General features: G+C 47.0%; 2 protein-coding genes across 2 annotated transcripts in view; both read right to left on the bottom strand.

The window, feature by feature from the left end:
* Positions 1-512: 512 nt before the first annotated feature.
* Positions 513-7,336, bottom strand: CNIH1 (cornichon family AMPA receptor auxiliary protein 1). Its single transcript, XM_042814734.1, has 5 exons — positions 7,232-7,336; positions 6,893-6,961; positions 3,251-3,363; positions 2,029-2,172; positions 513-1,337 (listed from the first exon to the last, which is right to left on the bottom strand). Exons 1-5 carry the CDS (start codon positions 7,310-7,312, stop codon positions 1,310-1,312), a joined length of 435 nt encoding a protein of 144 aa, XP_042670668.1. The 5' UTR covers positions 7,313-7,336; the 3' UTR covers positions 513-1,309.
* Positions 7,337-13,301: 5,965 nt separating this feature from the next.
* Positions 13,302-18,019, bottom strand: part of GMFB (glia maturation factor beta) — an 11,460-nt gene continuing 6,742 nt past the window's right edge. The window contains exon 7 of the mRNA XM_042814191.1: positions 13,302-17,090. Coding sequence (XP_042670125.1) covers positions 17,019-17,090 — 72 coding nt within the window. The 3' untranslated portion in view covers positions 13,302-17,018. The remainder of the gene's footprint in view (positions 17,091-18,019) is intronic.

Genomic DNA, 18,019 nt, shown 5'->3' with positions numbered 1-18,019 from the left:
GAGGCACAGCTCACTGCCTCTGCCACCTTTCATTCTAGGCTATGGAAGTACTCAAAAAGCAGCCAAATTAATGGGAGCCATTCAGTGGCTGTTGAAGATGCCAAGTTCCCAGTGCAGGAGATCTGTAACACGTGGATTTCTACCTATTTTCTTCCACTGTGCAGAGTTCTGCAGCCACCCGTATGTTGTGCTATTAGATCCAGCACCTGGGGGACTCAAAGGGAACAAATAAACTATTTATACAAAAATGTGCTGCTACAGCTGGAAAATTACTTCATTTTCCTCAACGGCTAAATGGAAAAGATTCTTATTATCACATGGAAGCTGTTCACAACGACCATTTACAATGCAATGTTCCCAGCCCCAATCACTGTTCATCTGCAGAGCCACAAAAACACAAAAGCAGGGAACTGGAGCTTCCCTTTTCAGACACGATTCTGTGTTCTGGTTCTAAAAGGTATGCAATGATCCCAACAGATGAATTTAAAGACAAAATGAGGCACCAATAAAAATAAGCATTTCTGAATTTGAGACTTTATTTATTGCACTAAGGAACAGCAGGGCAGTTTCACAATCTCTCCTTTGAGAAGCTCTGTGGTATTACTCTCAAGCTCAGGAGTATTTTCACCGTTGGAATTGATAAGTGTGCATTTATCCATTTGTGAGTTAAGTTTGCTAATGGTGTCTGTGCACGGACTGTAAACAAATCATCAGATTCACTCCTCTGTGGACAATGCAATGTTTCCTATCACGACGACACGCCTGTGATTACAGCAAGGCTAGCAGTTGGTGAAAATACAGAACCATGCACTGACAGGGAAAGGTTACCAGATAGGAAAGGGAAAAAAGAACAGAAGTGCTGTTTCTGCAGTTGTGTCCCTTCATCTCTTCAGACTGACATCACCCACAGGCAGAGCACGGCACGCCGGTCCCCCCAGCCCGTGGCAGTACAGCTGATGGCAGTCAGAGGGATGCAGGGCTGAAGCCCAAAGGAACTGCTGTGCTATGGCTGCTCAGTTACCAACACCTATCGAGGACTACGGCTGTTCCTTATGGAGTGCAAAGTCAAAACCCAGTAATCTTTATACTAATGTAATTCCATAATTTCAGTGTCCCGGTAAAATATAAGAAAACAGTCTTTCCACAAGTATAAAATGTGGAAATGTTTTAAAAATAGGGGAGTCATTGTAAAGCAAATGCGATCATCGGGTTCCGTATTTAATCTTGGTACGACGTGGTCGCTGTAAATAATCCATGGTTTGTGGCTTTTGCATGCACTTAAATGGAACAAAGCTTGCCGAATGTCTTCTTAAGAGCTCACCAGAACGTAAATCATGCTGAAAAATAAGAACAAAAATAACATTCAGGTGTGTAACTTTCATAAACGTTACGCGTTGAGTTATGAGGTCTCAGAGGAACAAATCCGTGTGAGGCACGTGGACGGGGACTGGAGATGTGACACAAACACCAGAGGGCACTGCGCAGGATGATGAGAACCGATGCAACAAGCAGATGAAGCAGCACCGTACAGGGAGCCCTGCAGCACCCCTGGCCCAGGTCAGCACTCAGCAGCTGTGTCCCATCGCCCAGACGCCCATCAGCTTTTGGCCTGGAGGCAGGACAGGGCAGAAGGGAGCTGTGATGGCTCCTGTGGGTCCCCTCCCTTTTCACTCTTGGAATGAGTGCCACCTTAAAGAAAAATCAGTTCTAATGCCTACACAACTGAGAAGTGCTGCTGCTCCCATTTCTTCATGGACACACAGGTCTGGGTGGGGAGGGTGGCATTCAGTTGTGCTTAACAGAGGAGAGGCCTGGAGCTCTCCAGTCGTTCTAATGCCCAGATTCAAATGAGGAATTCCAACCAAATTAAGACTCGTGTTTTATAATGGAATGTAAGGCACTGTGTGAATTATTTCCTCAGGCAAGTTGGCGTTATTTACATTGCTGAGTTCAAAACTTCTCTTGGCACTGCGCGCAGCCTAAAAGAGCAGACTAAAGATGAGACAGAGGACAGAGGAGCAAACTTACCCATATAAGTAGTAAAAAAATGATAGAAGGTAGAATGCTAATTTGCACCATCCTTCCTTCTGGCAATAGGCTAAAATGTCTGCATTCATGATGGTTGTAGGATCATACAGACCAGGGCCGCTCATCACAGGTCTACTCATGTACCTGGAAGCGACACACAATCAGTTTTGGGGCACTGGCAACAGCAAACATGGCTTTGTGCCCCCCCCCACCAAGCAGCACAGCACTGCAACAAGGAGCCACAGCCCACAGCCCCTCACAGGAGACTGCAAAGTGCACGAGGCCCCAGCCAACCGTGGGCACCAAAGAGTTTCTGACACACAGACCCAGGAGCTGCCCCCAGCCTTAAAGCAGGCCGAGCTCTGGCACAGCTGCTGGCAACGGGACGTTTGTTTATAAATGAAAAACAGCATTCTGCCAGTTTTACACGTGGGATTCCTTATAAAGGTGGAGAAGGGATCACTGCAGCACCCTACGTAGCCTGCAGCCTTGAATCGTTGCTACAGTGCACGCTGGGTACCAGAGCAGAGCAGCACTCATGCAGGTCAATGCAGAACGATCCCGCAGCTGTGGCTTAATGCAGGCTGCTGGCAAACAGCCACCCTACCTCCAGCCAGGACCAGCACAGCTACATCCACAGGGAAAACTGTTCTGTTGGGTTGTTTCAACCTCCTGCAGCTCCCTGCACAGATTCTATCATAGAATCACAGAATGGCCCGGGTTGGAAGGGACCTCAAGGATCACAGAGCTCCAACCCCCAGCCACAGGCAGGGCCACCAACCTCCACATTTCATAGCAGCCCAGGCTGCCCAGGGCCCCATCCAACCTGGCCTTGAACACCTCCAGGGATGGACGGGGCATCACAGCCTCCCTGGGCAGCTGTTCCAGCACCTCATCACTCTCACAGCACAGAACTAGCAGCAAAAGGAAGCAGGGCTGCCACTCCTACCAGCAGCCCACGCCGTCAGTATGCAGCTTCAGTGCACCTCTGTCACATCAGCTGCCACTGCTGCCCAATATGGGGTTCTTGCACGGCACAAGGGAATACAGACAAGGAGAGGAAGCAAAGCGATGCTTTTTGTTTGATAGCCTGGATGTCAGCTTTCTCACTGCCACCTCAGGAAGCATCCTTACTTGCTGCAGACACAGAACACTTAACAGGAAGCACTGCAATGAGTTACAATTAAAGTGAGTACACAGACACCAGACTCGTCAATATTACCTCCAAATATGATAAGCCAACAAAGGCATATTGAGACCCAGTGTAAGCCACTCTGCTGCACAGAGAAACATAACACAGAAGAATGCATGGATGAGGTACTCTGGAAGTACAAGCTGGAAAAGAAAAAATACGAGTTAGAAGTTTGGATAACTCGAAACAAAACGTGCATTGTTTCATCTATCTTGGAGGGAAGCCTTTGTTTAAGAATTCTTTTAAGGACCACTAACAAGACTGCAGCAAGTGAAAAGAGCAACTAGCAGGACATGCCTTGCTGTTTTCACATGATATTCATCAACTGAGAAGAAAACCTCACAAAATGAAATGCTCAGAATAAGAGATCTCTATTGCTTCTGTTAGCTTAAGCACACTGTGAACAGACCCATGTTTTATACGTGGCCTCCATAACAGAAGAGACAGAGATATTTCTGCTCGTGTAACAGAGGAACATCACCAAGAAACACGTGCTACGAAACAGTTTGGAGGCAAAAAGATGTTTTATGTTTTCATATCGGAATATCGAAACAAAGCTGGCAGACAGATGTAATTTTCAGCTTCCAACTGGTGCCAGGATGGCATCTCCGAGGCCAAGCTCTGCCCACCAGGTCAACACACAGCCAGCTTCGGCCTCCTCCTCCCGCACCTGGCGTGCATGCTTGGCAGCATCATGCTTTCCAGCAGGAGCCCACAGAGCTAACTATCAATTACTATGACACCACAGAAGCATGAAATGCCAGCAGCTATTAGTGTTATTAATAGGAGTACTATGGAGGGCTACGTGGAGTAAATGCATGCAAAGGGCCAGCAGAACCTTGCACCCACCCTGAGACCAAGGCACCTCAAAGCGGTATCGATTCCTCTTTTATTACACCATCCAGAAAGAAGCAAATCTTCCCACCTAAGGAGCACTAAAGCATCTCCTCCTGAGAAATACTGCATTTCTAGCTCAGATTTCAGCTGTGTGTGCCTGCACTCACACACACAACACATCCTGCTCTTCTTCCTTTGCAGGACTGCATCAGCGCCACGCTGTTCTGCAATTCTTGTTTGAAAGCCCCAAACCATCTCCCTCGGATTCTGAATCCTCCCAAGAAACATCCTCACCACCTGCTGCTACGTTTTGCTTCCCAAAGTGGCAAACACCAAACAAAGTGAAAGCACAACAAAACCAAGCTGTCGTACCTGAAAGGTCTCAGCAACGTGTCTGTGCCCAGCCCCTTCTGGGTGTACTTACCAGCTACAACTCGGCTCTATTTATAGTGGAACAACAAAACCAGTGCTGCTCTGTGCAGCAGCCTATTTACCAGCTCTGAAATCTGTAGTTGATTTCACGACACCTTTCAGAACGTATTGCTCTTTACCTTCTCTATTGGATCCTACTCCCACACCAGGACAGCTCTCTTGCAATGCTCCACAACCCTCCCCAGCTGCTCTTACCACCGTTTAGCAAAGCCCTTCAAGAGCCCAGCTCTTCACTTCCGGTTGCTGACCTCCTTCCACAACAAATCCCAAGTTAGTCACTATTTCCAACGAAGCCATCATATAAACAACCACCACATGCATGTGGGTTAGCAGAAAGTTAATATTTGCTTTAAACATGCACACTGTAATACATTAAAAGGTTGCAATAACGACATAATGCATCAATGCAATGAGAATTTGCCTTCCCCCACACCGCAGCAGGCCCAGCAAGGGAAACTGTTAGATGCACGGCTACCCAGGCAGCAGTGCTCTGCCTATGGCCTCCTGCCCTTCTCTTGCTGACCATTTACATCCCACACATCTGACACGCACTCTCCCCCCAGCTACTATAAAATACATTTCCCTCTGGATAATTTACCTGGCTCTTCAAAACACAGCGAGTTGCAGTGCAGGACTCACTTCTGCACTGCCCCAAACCAGGCTAAAAGAAAAAGCCATGGGACACGGGGACAGAAACACCTGATTTACCAAACCCTGCGCTCTTGAACAAGCTCCCCTCGTGCTCCTGGTTACAGATGCAAGCAAACAGTTTGCCTCCAGTGCTTCTCACAAAGCAGGGAGTATCAGAGCTGCATCCCTGATTGTGGAACACCAAACAAAAAAGCGAGGATAACATGTATTGTGTTATGGCCACCTCAGTCACAGAACGGCCCGGGTTGCAAGGGACCTCAAGGATCACGAAGCTCCAACCCCCCACCAATGCAGGGCCACCAACCTCCACATTTCACAGCAGCCCAGGCTGCCCAGGGCCCCATCCAACCTGGCCTTGAACACCTCCAGGGATGGACGGGGCATCACAGCCTCTCTGGGCAGCCGTTCCAGCACCTCACCACTCTCACAGCACACAACTTCCCCCTGACATCCAACCTCCATCTGCCCTCCCTCAACTCCAAACCATTTCCCCTTGTCCTGCTGCCATCTCCCCTTTCCAAGAGCTGACTCCCCTCCTGTCTGCAGGCTCCCTTTAGGTACTGCAGGCTGCACTGAGCTCACCCCGCAGCCTTCTTTTCTCCATGCTGAACAAGCCCAGCTCCCTCAGCCTGTCTTTGTAGTGGAGGTGCTGCAGCCCCCTGCTCATCTTTGTGGCTCCTCTGGACCCTCTCCAACAGCTCCCTGTCTTTCTTGTATTGGGGGCTCCAGACCTGCACACAGCACTGCAGATGGGGCCTCACAAGAGCAGAGCAGAGGGGGACAATCACCTCCTGTCCCTGCTGGCCACCCTTCTGCTGATGGAGCCCAGGATACCATTTGCTTTTCAAGCTACAAGAGCACACTGCTGGCTCATGTTAAGCCTTTTATCCACCAGGACTGCCAGGACCTGCAGGGCTGCTCTCAAGGACTTCTCCTTCCAGTCTGTATGGATGCCTGGGATTCCCTGGCCCAAGTGCAAAACCTTGCACCGTGCTGTGCTGAACTTCATTGGATTCACCCGGTCCCACCTTTCAAGTCACCTCAACCCTCAAGCAGAAGTGGAATTTCTTCACTCAGTGCTTGATAAGAACTCATCTCTAACAACCTCAGAGCTTCAGCAATGGCAAGATTAATTTCAACCGGAGGTTACTACAACAACCCCCAGTGGCAGGGGTTACATCTGGATGATCTGTAAGGTCCCCTTCAACTTCAGTTATCCTCTGATTCTAACCCGCAGGACACACAAAATGGGCATGTAACAGTTTTCCTCACTTGACAGAGAAGCTAAAGCAAGCAAAATTGTTGGGCACAAAATATGGGAATCCACGAAGCTGTGAGAAACCCCACGGAACAAAAACCGAGCAGATGAGCAGGCAGACAGAATGAAACATCTCAGGTGTAACGGATGTTCCTAACGAAATGAAAGCGGCGTTAAAAATGAAACTGAGAAGCAGTACACACCTTTAATGCAATTTTGACTCTTTTAATCTTTTTGACCCTTTCAACTGTCTTTGTGCCGAAAACGTAGAAAGCAGATTGAAAGAGTGTTAGTGGGACAGCTGACAAGATCACCACAGATCAACAACAGTCAGAACACTCAACTTGAAAGCACAGAAGAATCAAAGAGTTTCCGCTACAGTTCCACCAGGCTGCTCAGCACAGATGCAACTGCTGCTCCATTCTAACAAGGTAACAGCAAACACAAGCACTTCACATGGACACAGGAAGCAAAATCTTTAGTGAGCAACTTACGGGATTGAGCGTGTTGCATTGGTCGATGGGATTCTTGTAATCTGTCTTCAACTCATCAAACGCTATAATCTGCAACAGAATTGGAACAGCTGGGATTCTACAGCCCGGAAGCAGAAAGACGTTCGATGAGCCAAAAGCAACGCGTGGGCACAGTGCCGCACTGCCAGCGTTACTTCCCAATAGCTTCTAAAGCACCAAAGGCTCCCAATTCGTCCACCCCATCCCATCCCCTCCATTCCCTCCCGGCCTGGCACTGCTCCCCCCAGGCCACGCCGTGGAGCGGCTCCAACCTCCGGGCTGACCCCAGCTCCCCTCTCCCTTCTCCCCTCCCTCACTCACGTGCCAAATGGCGAAGAAGATGAGCGCGGCGGTGAGCAGCAGCGCCAGCATGTAGCAGAAGGCTGCGAACGTGAACGCCATGGCGGTGGCGGCGGGCCGGGCGCGGCGCGGGGGCTGCCGGGCGCGATCATTCACCGCCGGGGCCGGGCCGCGCAGCCGCTGGGCTATGGCGCCCCCTGGCGGTGCCCGCCGGCACTGCTGAGGTGGCGGTGGGCGTGGCCACGTGAAAGTGGGCGTGGCCACGTGCGCGGGCTCGGTGGGAGACGCGAACCGGCAGATAGGAAAGAATGAGAGCACGGAGTGCGCGTGCCCGCAGCGAAACGGGCTCACAGCGCTTCCGATCGGCACAACCCGGAGCCAGAGGAAACAGCAAAGAGATGAGAAAACAAACGGCTGGAGGAGAAGTTCGGATATATTTCTCCCATGGGTTCGTATAAGTGTCCTTGCAGTTTTAATGATGGCTCCCTGCAATAACAATAATAATAATAAATGCGGGGTCACGCGCTGCAGTCACTTCTGGGCAGGTGCTGTAATGAATGATGGACACAAAACTAAACGGTGATCTTTGCCAGAGGGTGCACACCATTCCTCTGCAAGGACCTTGTCCGGAGTAACAGAGGGCAGTAGTTCTGTGTGACAAAGGCTTGTTCAGTGAAAGGTGTGTTGTATTACGGATTGGCTTTTTAAAACACCAAGGGAACGAAGAGCAAATTCTGTAGAAAAGGCCCAATCTGGTTTTCATTTCACTCATTTGTTTGGGATTTCCAAACACACAGCAGGCACCTCCTCAGGATTTGCTCTGATTAGAACAACTTCTTCCTTGTATGAATTATAAAAGAGCCAAGAAAACAAGACGAGGGAAGCACAGCAGTGGTCTGGAGATGGCCTGTAGCTTCTAATGCATCTTCCTGGACTCACTGAGTTGAATCACAGAATCACAGAATGGCCAGGGTTGGAAGGGACCTCAAGGATCATGAAGCTCCAACCCCCCGCCACAGGCAGGGCCACCAACCTCCACATTCAATACCAGACCAATTTAATCCTGATTGGAATCACAAGGGAAAATGTCAGTGTGTGTCCATCTTAAATCCCTCCGAAGCATTTGTTCCTATCAGAGAACAGACACACGATCAGCCATAATTGAGTGCTTACAGTCTGGTCACAAGAAGAGTTAGCTGAAGGAAGTCAGCCCAGTTACAGCTATCAAGGAGGAATCTAACACTGCTAAACTTAGCAGTAAAAATGTGCAGACTTCCACAGATTAAGACTGAATTTATTGGGTATGTAAAAAAAACACCTGTTGTTTCTCTGCAGTTTAGAAGGGGCTTTCCATGTACCTCTAACAATGTGGCTGAGATCCCACTTCTGCACAGCGTACATGCACACGTAAGAAGAAAAAACATAGAATAGAATAATAGAATCCTGAATGGCCTGGGTTGCAAAGGAGCACAGTGCTCATCCAGCTCCAACCCCCTGCTGTGTGCAGGTCGCCAACCAGCAGCCCAGGCTGCCCAGAGCCACATCCAGCCTGGCCTTGAATGCCTGCAGGGATGGGGCATCCACAGCCTCCTTGGGCAACCTGTGCCAGTGCCTCACCACCTTCTGGATGAAAAACTTCCTCCTAACATCCAACCCAAACCTCCCCTGTCTCAGTTTAAAGTCATTCCCCCTTCTCCTATCACTGTCCACCCAGGTAAACAGCCGTTTACGAGGCAGAAGAACATCACTGCTCTCACTCACCCCATTGGTGCACCAGCAGACAGCAGGAGGCAGGATGCTGGTTCACGGCTCACTCTTTGATCAGGAAGATGAAGAGCTCTCTGAACTTGTTAGCACTCACTTCCTTCCTTGGGCAAACATCCTTTCCTGTTGTGATCATTAACTCATCCTTGGGCTCAGCCATTCTGTTTGTGACCATGTAAATAAATGATAAAAGTTAAACCTTCCTTTGCATGTGACAGTAAATCTGAAGAGAAACAAGGATCACAACTAAAGCTCAGTTTTAGACCTCAGTGCTGCTGGGCATCTCCCCACAGCTCATCATGAAATCCACCTGTGGCCTCAATCCCTCCAGCAGTTCCTGTTAGATGGCACCAGTTTCCTTCTAAGGAAGGAATTTCCTTCCAATTTCCTTCTTCAGCCCAATGCTAAATGCTCAGCCTGCACTCCCAGAAGGATGCTTTGTTCTCCTGTTAGTGGCTAGCTATACAAACCAAAGCCTGCAGAATATCAGTGTGAGTGAGCAAAGGGACCAGTGGTTGTTTTCTCAAAACTTTTCTATAATCATAGAATCACAGCATGGCCTGGGTTGCACAGGAGCACAGTGCTCATCCAGTTCCAACCCCCTGCTGTGTGCAGGTCGCCAACCAGCAGCCCAGGCTGCCCAGAGCCACATCCAGCCTGGCCTTGATGTCTCTTTAACAAATGGAGTTTTCCAACACGTTGCACACAAGTTTAGGTGCAGCAGTGATGGCTGAAGATCACGTTCTCAATCCTTAGCCCTTCAAAGAACAGCTTTAAATTCTGATCCCAATATCAACTACTGCAGCTCTCTCAGCTTGAATAAACAGAAGCAGAAACCACAGGCTTAGAACTTTAAAATGGCATTACACCTGGTATGTAAGGATAACACTAAAAAAATCCACTGCTAATTAGTAGAAACAGAGTCACCATTGAATATGGGGTTACAATTTGATCAAGCTAAAATAAGCTGCCTACCAGGGCAAATCTGCTCCTCCAGGTGTAACGTTATCACTGCCCCAAAGCAGGGGACATGCATGAAGCAGCCAGAAGAGGTGGCCCAGTGATCAGAACATCACACTTCCCTCTGAGAGTCCCAGCAGATGATATGCAACACGCTTGAAAATGTGGGAGGGAGAAGGGAGACTTCTGTCTCGTTGTTGTCCACAGACATCCTGCAGGGCTTTGAGTACGGAACCCTCAGTCCAGAACGTACTGACACGCTTAAGTCACACTAAGCAGGATTTCCAAAAGCCTTCATCTCCATCTCAAGTCCTTTCAAAGTCTTGCTTTTGATCTCTCAGGCTATATCCGTATTACCAAATCAGCTCAAGGCTCTACCAGCTCTAGAAATTCAACCCCCTGCTTGTTCATAAGATGGAAGTGCTGCTCCGCAGTGCCCCGGCTCAGCAGCAGGTCTGCCAGCAGCGCTCACACGCAAGGAGCAGGCTGGGGATGGCTGGCTCACTCTCCACATCTGCCTCTGCAGCCCGTGCAGACAAACTCATGGAGCCTTAAGCTTCAAGACCTTGGGATTAAACTGCAGAAAGGAGAACCAGCTGCAGCGTTGGCACAGGGAATACAGACAAAAATAGGAAAATAGAAAAAATAGACAGAGAGGAGAAGGGGGAATGACTTTAAACTGAGACAGGGGAGGTTTAGGTTGGATATGAGGAGGAAGTTTTTCAGCCAGAGGGTGGTGAGGCACTGGCACAGGTTGCCCAAGGAGGCTGTGGATGCCCCATCCCTGCAGGCATTCAAGGCCAGGCTGGATGTGGCTCTGGGCAGCCTGGGCTGCTGGTTGGTGACCTGCACACAGCAGGGGTTGGAGCTGGATGAGCACTGTGCTCCTGTGCAACCCAGGCCATGCTGTGATTCTCTGGAAAAAAGTTCTCTGGAAAAGGACAATGGCTGTGCTCCCCTCACAGCCAGCAGAAGCAGGCTCATGTCAGCCTATCCTTGAAACCTGGGTGCCTAAGAAAAGAAGGGCTGTTGAGTGGATGCATCTCTTTTGTCACTCTTGCAGTAACACAGCTACACAATTCCTTTTGTGCTTTTGAAGCAAACAACTGCACATTCACAGCTGGAGGTGGGGTATAAATATTATCTCTCACTCATCCCTCGATCCAGCTGAATTAATCACGTTCACAAATCAATCCAGGATTTGATGCTGTCAGAGCAGATGGCGAGGCTGTGTCTGTGAGGCAGGCACAGCATTCCTCCTATCATCCAGCAGCAGATATTTAAACTTAAGACATTATTTAGAAGAAATGCTAAATCTCTCCCGTTCCTTATTCAGCTCAGTTAAGGGCACTGACCCCTAACTTTCTGCTCTACTTCTGCTCCATAGGGATTTAGGAAGCTTACAGGATGGCCACTGCCCCCTTCCCCTTCCAACTGAACATTTTCTGCCCCATTTTCTTCCTCTGTTCTCTTTTTTTTTTTTCTCCCCTCAGAAAAGAGGTGACAACAACAGATGCCGGACAGCGTGGGATTTCAGGGCTGCTCTACACTAATTGTGGAGCAGAGTGCTGTAGAAAAGAGAAGCTGCATTCATGCTCCTAGCAGCCTTCCATGGCATGTAACAGCAGGAACAGCCTTGATGGGACTTCCCCACCGCAGCAGTAAATTTGCCATGAAAGACAGCCCCGCTGTTTTCCCAGTGTTCACATCTGTTCTGCGTTCAGTGTCTTTCTGGCTGATAATTGCTCTCCTCTCCCCTCTGCCTCCTGCTGAGGAACTGCTGGAGCTGTCAGAGGCATTTCAGCTGAGCTCAATCACGTTCTGCATGCGATGCCTCACTGAGCACCAAAGGTGAATGAGGTTAACTGAGGGGATGTTTGCTGTCCCTGAAGGAATGAAACAGCACAGGGCAGCCCAGAGGAAACAAGCCCAAACCAACAAGCACAAAACCAACCGTGCAGATTTTACTACATCTCCTTCACTTTATGGATCCACTGGAGAAAAGACACAGAACCCAGACAGACCATGGCGAGGCTGCAGAAGACACTGCATTCAGAACTGCAGCAGACACCTGCCATCCCCACAAGACTGCACAGCATCACCAAAAGGAGCAGCAGATACAGAAGCTTCAAGGGGTAACAGAGGCCAAGTTTGCTTAACTTCTCAGTATAAAGTTGGAAAACAAATGTGTTGCCCAGAGATGTGGTGGATGCTTCTGTCCCTGGAGGCTTTCAAGGCGAGGCTGGATCAGGCCATGGGTAACCTGAGGGAGCTGTGGTGCCCCTGCTCGTTGCAGGGGAGCTGGACTGGATGGTCCTTAGAGGTCCCTTCCAACTCTGAGGATTCTGTGATTCTAAGAGACCTTCTTAGCAAGCTCATCTCAGACAAGCCAGCTGTTGACAAATCTGGAAGAGAAAACACAGCCTGCACGTGACATTCAAGCAGATTTGTACCACTGCACAGAGGTTCTCCATTTTGTTCCTGATTCCTGCTCTAGCTTTCACTTTAATAAGCACTCAACTGACCTTTCCATTTAACTATTACAAGCCAATGACCTTTTCTGAATGGGAGCAGCTGCCCTTCATGTCTCTGTATCTTTCTGCAAAGCTTTTTAGTCAGCTTTTGATTTTATCATCTTGATAACCTGGAATTATCAGTAAGCTATGCCTACATTTTCTAGTTAAGCACCCTCAGTGAACAAGAGAACACCACGGGGCTGCCCAGGTCACCTCCTCCCAATGCAAGAGCTTTTTATTCCCATCTTTTCTTTCTTCTTCTCTTTCATCAGCTGCTCTCAAGAGCCATTTCTGTTCCACAGCAGCTCAGCCAACTTTCTCAGAGCTGTTGGCAGCAAATTCTGTTGTAACATACTCAGGTGACCAGGAAGCCATTCAGAAGCCAGCTGTGCTGAAGCTGCCATGCATGACCTCCATCACAGCTGTGAAGTTCACCGGCGATTGCGTGCACTGAGGAAGAAGGGGTTTACTTCTATCATATCTGAACTGTGGTCCATTAATTCTGTTTTTCAGCACTGGCAGAAGTGATGACACGTCAGCTACTGACACTGAATCACCACAACTATTTTCAGCAGCTTTTCCAACAAGTAGGAAAAGGAAAAAAAAAATTCTGAAGAGCCATTCTGTCCTCCTTCCTGCTGCTGCCCTTCATAATGGATGGAAAGAGGAATTCTTACCCTGAGAAGAGCCAGTGAGGAAGCACAGTGGACACTAAACACCACAAGACAAGTTCAAAGCAAGTTCCAGGTTGCTGGGAGGAGGAAGGTCGTGGCTAACATTAATGACTTCCCCCTTTCAGGTAGATCCATGCTCTCTGTGCTACTTTGCAATTAAAACAGGGAAACAGAACATCTTAATTAAACATTTTATTTATACCAATACAAGCACCATGCTTAGCAAAAAAGATTTGGTTTAAAGTGAACATGCAATATGAACTAGCAGAGACTAAACAGCATATGGAAGTTGTACTGGTTACTGGTATGCTCATGGAACTGCTGGGTTCCAAGACTGGCCGTGAATCCCTCCCACCTTTTTGCCACCTGCAGCACTGATGCCAACGTGGACAGAACCACAGTGCACGAGGCACAGAGAGTCTGGGCCACGCAGCAAAAGCAAAGAGCCTCAGTCCTCACGTCACAGCACAGCTGTGCTTTGCAGTCACTGGTTGCACGTATCAAAAGGTGTGACTCCAAAAGTCCTTGCAAGCACAGCGACACGAGGAGTTGTCAGCACCCCTTGCTTTTGAGTGTTTGACTCAGATCCCCTCTGCTTGCTTAACTTTATTTCTGGACTATTTATTTTACAGTTCAAGGTACAAAAATGGAATCTCGGTACAAATACACAAGATGCTCCTTTGGAGAAGTGGAAAGGTGTCAACATCATCATTATTGCCTCCTCTGAAAGCTCAAAACAGCGCTCATGATTCTAGAAACACACTTGAACCATCAAATATCAGCATTTACAGTTAGTTAAAAAATATCTGAATGTTACAAGTCCATTTTATGGGTTGCCATGCAAATTCATGCTTTAATTCAGTTCACAATCAATGAGCAGGATTACAAGAGCTGTATCCCAGCCATCTAGTCAATACTGAAAGCAAAACTGTGCCAGAAGTCTCTTCATGAAAGACCTTAAACTCTTGGCCAAAGATTTTATGGCCAATTCACAAACTCCTGAAAAATAGGAGCTCACAATGGAAAATGCTGACTCTCAGACCTTTCAGCTACAAAGGCTCCCATAGGCTGCATTAAATTTATCTTGTTTGAACCATCTTTAGAGATCTGAAAATACAAGACAAGCACGTGGTGTCAGGTAACAGCAAATCACAGTCAGAATATACTGGCCTTCTGAACACAGACACACCAACCTCCTTCTGATCTTAAAGGGGGAGGATTAAGGAATATACATAGATAAGGTGGGACAAATAACAAAAGCATTTGTGCGGAACAGGTTTGGATATCATCAATGTCTTTGCTTAAGCAAGTGTTAGCATTACCTACATCTCAAGGGCCTGGGACAGCACTTGGCAGATAATTGTGCCAAAACACTGGAAACAAGAAAACAACAAGCCTAGAATGGCAAACATCCTCTGTGTATTCTTCCTTCGAGCACCTGCAGCTGCTTCCTCACTGCCACAGCTCAAAGCAGGGAAGGAGCCACAGCTGTGAAGCAAGGCTGCTACAAAAGTAATACTGGCAGGCTGAGCAGCATCAATACCACCTTCCCCAAGAACGTGGGCTTTAGCACTAGTTTGCTTTCTGCAAGACTCAAAGGGCAGCATCTAAGGCAGAAATCCCTAAGTGGAAGAAGCAAGAACACTCAAAGTGAACAGTAAAGAACTCCAAATGAAGAGCTCCACTACACAGACGTGATCTCAAGTAGCAGAGGTTGTTCAGCAGAAGGCGGAGCGATGCAGAGATGCAGAACCTGCTTCACTCATCTGACTGCAGCAGCTCCTTCCTTCTCCTCCAGTCTCCTTTTTACAGGTATTTTTGTTGAGACCTGTGCAAGCAGCAGTTGGATGTTGGCAGCCCAGCAGTGTATAAAATACAGTAATAAGAGCTATTGATCCAGTTTTCCCAATCAAAAAAATGTCAAGTTGAACATTTCAAGTGGCAAATTTTCTTCAGCCATGCTGCACTTTAACAGGCCTTACCTGCAGCACAACACCAAGGAAACAAGACTTGTGCTGCCTCAACACTGATGCCATCACTGACATCATTCTTCTAAAGTTAAGTCTTACTTACACAACGTTTGTTAAAAAATAAAAGGTGGTAGAGAACGATCAAGCAGTTTCATAGTCAACATCTTTTTTTGTCCAGGGAAATGAAATTGGTTTTCCAGTTCACCAGAGAAATTGTATTTTCATTACAAGCATTTCCTTTCAGAACTGAAAGATCAATTTGATTGAATCATTCTAACACGTATTTTGAAGAGCTCCTCTCAAGTCAGATACACACACAAAGAAGTGAGCAGTAACATCAAACTAAGAAATCTATCCACACTGAGGACCTCTGCAAATCAATCCCTTGTGATCTCTAAGGAATTAGTGTTAGAACACTAACAACATATGCCTACAAACAAAACAAAACAAAACAACCAGACCTTCATTTGGCAAAGGTTTCACAGCATGAAATACTGGCCTCCAGATTTAACAACTCGTCCCTCCTCACCAAGCAGAGTTGGTAGGGCAGCTGTGTTTTAAGGTATGTTATCAGCAGGAAGCTGCTCTTCCACACACTCAGCAGCACAACAAACACGGTAAGACAGTGAGATGCTGTCACACACCAGCACTCCTCCTGCCACTGCGTTGGCTGAACACGACGTCCCACAGCAGGCAGCTACTCTACTCAGTATAAAATGGCTCCGTAAAAAGGTCATTTATAAAAGTTACACACTATTTGCACATTAGAATCTTGACTGTTTCAAAGAGATGAACCGTAAGTCACTGAAAAAAAAAGAAATAAATCAAATCCTGTATGCAAAAGCTTTCATCTGGAATGTAATTCTGACTAACAAGCAGTTAAGAAAATTAGAGACTGTCATTCAAATACTGAAAAAGCTACGTGTGGCCAATGTAACAAAAAAGATATAAATCAGTACCATGAAAAGCTTCAACCTCCTGGACTCCTAGGAACAGAGCAGATGACTGGAATTGCTCAGACAAGGAGGTTAGCTCCTGTTTTACAGATGTCATCTGCAGCACTAGGCACTAGGAAGAACGTTACTTGGATTCTTTAACAAAGGTTTTTACCAAATTTGTACCAAGTGGCAGTGTAAAATTCTCCAGTCCTTTTAAAGCTAACAAATTAAAGGCACACAGTATTCACAGGTGTTTGTGTAAGAGGAAAGGAGCAAAGAGGTAAACTTCTTAACAGTGTAGTAAGTGAGAAACGCCAGACGTCTGGTGTGAGAGGAACCAGAGTCGTAACTCAGCCCTTGGTGATCTTCTAGTCCCTGTAAGACTGCATCTGCATGAGAACTGGACAGTCCAAGCCCTGAAATTTAGTAGGACTGCCTCAGTCAGCTGAGGAATTACTGGAATGACAAGAATGAGTTCCAAGAATTTGAGGAAGTTCACGTGGACAGAACACAGAGGGATAAATGGATCTGCTGTACAAGGATTCTGTCTGTTGAACACTAAATGGTTTAAAAGTTGAGAGGACATCATAAATTCTGACAATAATGACAGTACACAGTTTTTGCATATAAATGGCTAGTACACGTCGTAAGGATGCATTTGTAGCTCAGAAAGTTAGCATCAGCTTCCAAATTATGCCTGTATATAAACTCAGAACTGAACTATTTTAGTTGTAGAAATATTAGTCACAAGAGTGCAAAAGGATTCCCTGCAGAGGAATATTCCCTTTTACCAGGTACACGTAAGGAAACATCTGCAAAGATTTGTTACTTCAAGGAGACAGACCTGCTATTCTTTGCACAAACTTTGCACAAGAGACATACTGCAGGAAACAAGATGCAAACACAGTGCATTCTTAGCTGTAAGAATTCATGTCTGGTTCCAGTACGATCAGGATGGTACATAAATACTCATGGCAGAGGTTTTCTTAATGGAAGAAGCCCAGTTTCTCACGCAGCCATTCTTCGGTTAGATCTTCTGTATTTCTTATTTCAAATACCTAAATAAAAATCACATTGCAGAAATATTTGTGCTGCTGGTACTTGGAAGAGATAAGGATACAATGCAAGCAATACCTTTCCACATCAGCTGTCTAAGCTGTACAAAACAGTAACCAAGAGTTTCTCCTTCGCTTTCCTGAATGCACTGATTACTATTCTACAGTAACACCAGTGGAAGACTGACAAGGGATGTCAATACCTTGACAACAATTCTCCAATTCCTATTTCTAGACTTCATTCTTGTTCTTAAAGAAAATAGCACGTGACAACATTTGCTACATTTTAAACTTGCTCTGAAATCACACCATCTCACACAGCACTCCTTAAATATCTCAGCAATAGGATGTATTTCACCAGCAGGAATTAATTTAACCTCTAGGCTGAATTAAGATCCAAGTTCAGGAAGCGTGCTCGTAAGCCCCGCATACAGCTGTTCTGAAGTAAAATCACAGCATCTAATAATAGGTTTGCCCTTAAAGAAAGGGGCTCATGATGCCTCAGAAGGCTCACAGAGAACCAACCCAAAGCTGCGTGCAAGTCTTCAGCTCTCAACAAAGCCTGGAAGCAGCAAATGAGACCAAAGTAGCCAGGGAACTCTTCACATCCCATACATGCAAGTGATTTAGAATTTGAGCTTTAACACCCTTGAGAGGGTAAGCTAATTCTGTACTGCCCTTGAGATGCCAACAAGCAGGTTATCTTTTCAGGAGATTCAAGCAAATGAAATCAACAAGCCTTCAAGAACATTCTCCTAGGCAGTGAACAAGGGGAGTATTTCACTGCACTCTACTGTTCCTGTTCTGACAAGACTGAAAATAACTGATTTAGTGCTGAAATAGCTTTATCTGGCTAACTGCACAGCTGCAGAAAGCAAGCTAGGGCCAGCAGAGCCACCAGCAGAGCCACCAGCAGAGCCACCAGCAGAGCC

This window comes from Centrocercus urophasianus, unplaced genomic scaffold (assembly GCF_019232065.1).
Source record: "Centrocercus urophasianus isolate 14NV4802_14NV808 unplaced genomic scaffold, USGS_Curo_1.0 seq_14, whole genome shotgun sequence".
Classification (NCBI taxonomy): domain Eukaryota; kingdom Metazoa; phylum Chordata; class Aves; order Galliformes; family Phasianidae; genus Centrocercus; species Centrocercus urophasianus.
The sequence above is the reverse complement of the archived record's forward strand: the minus strand, read 5'-3'. Positions and strand labels throughout refer to the sequence as shown.

Excerpts from the sequence above, each read along its gene's own strand:
- CNIH1 (XM_042814734.1), bottom strand. The coding sequence starts at position 7,312 with ATGGCGTTCACGTTCGCAGCCTTCTGCTACATGCTGGCGCTGCTGCTC. Across the intron at positions 3,364-6,892 it reads AATGCAACACGCTCAATCCC|CTTGTACTTCCAGAGTACCT; the intron begins GTAAGTTGCTCA and ends TTTCTTTTCCAG. Across the intron at positions 1,338-2,028 it reads TTTTTTTACTACTTATATGG|CATGATTTACGTTCTGGTGA; the intron begins GTAAGTTTGCTC and ends CTTATTTTTCAG.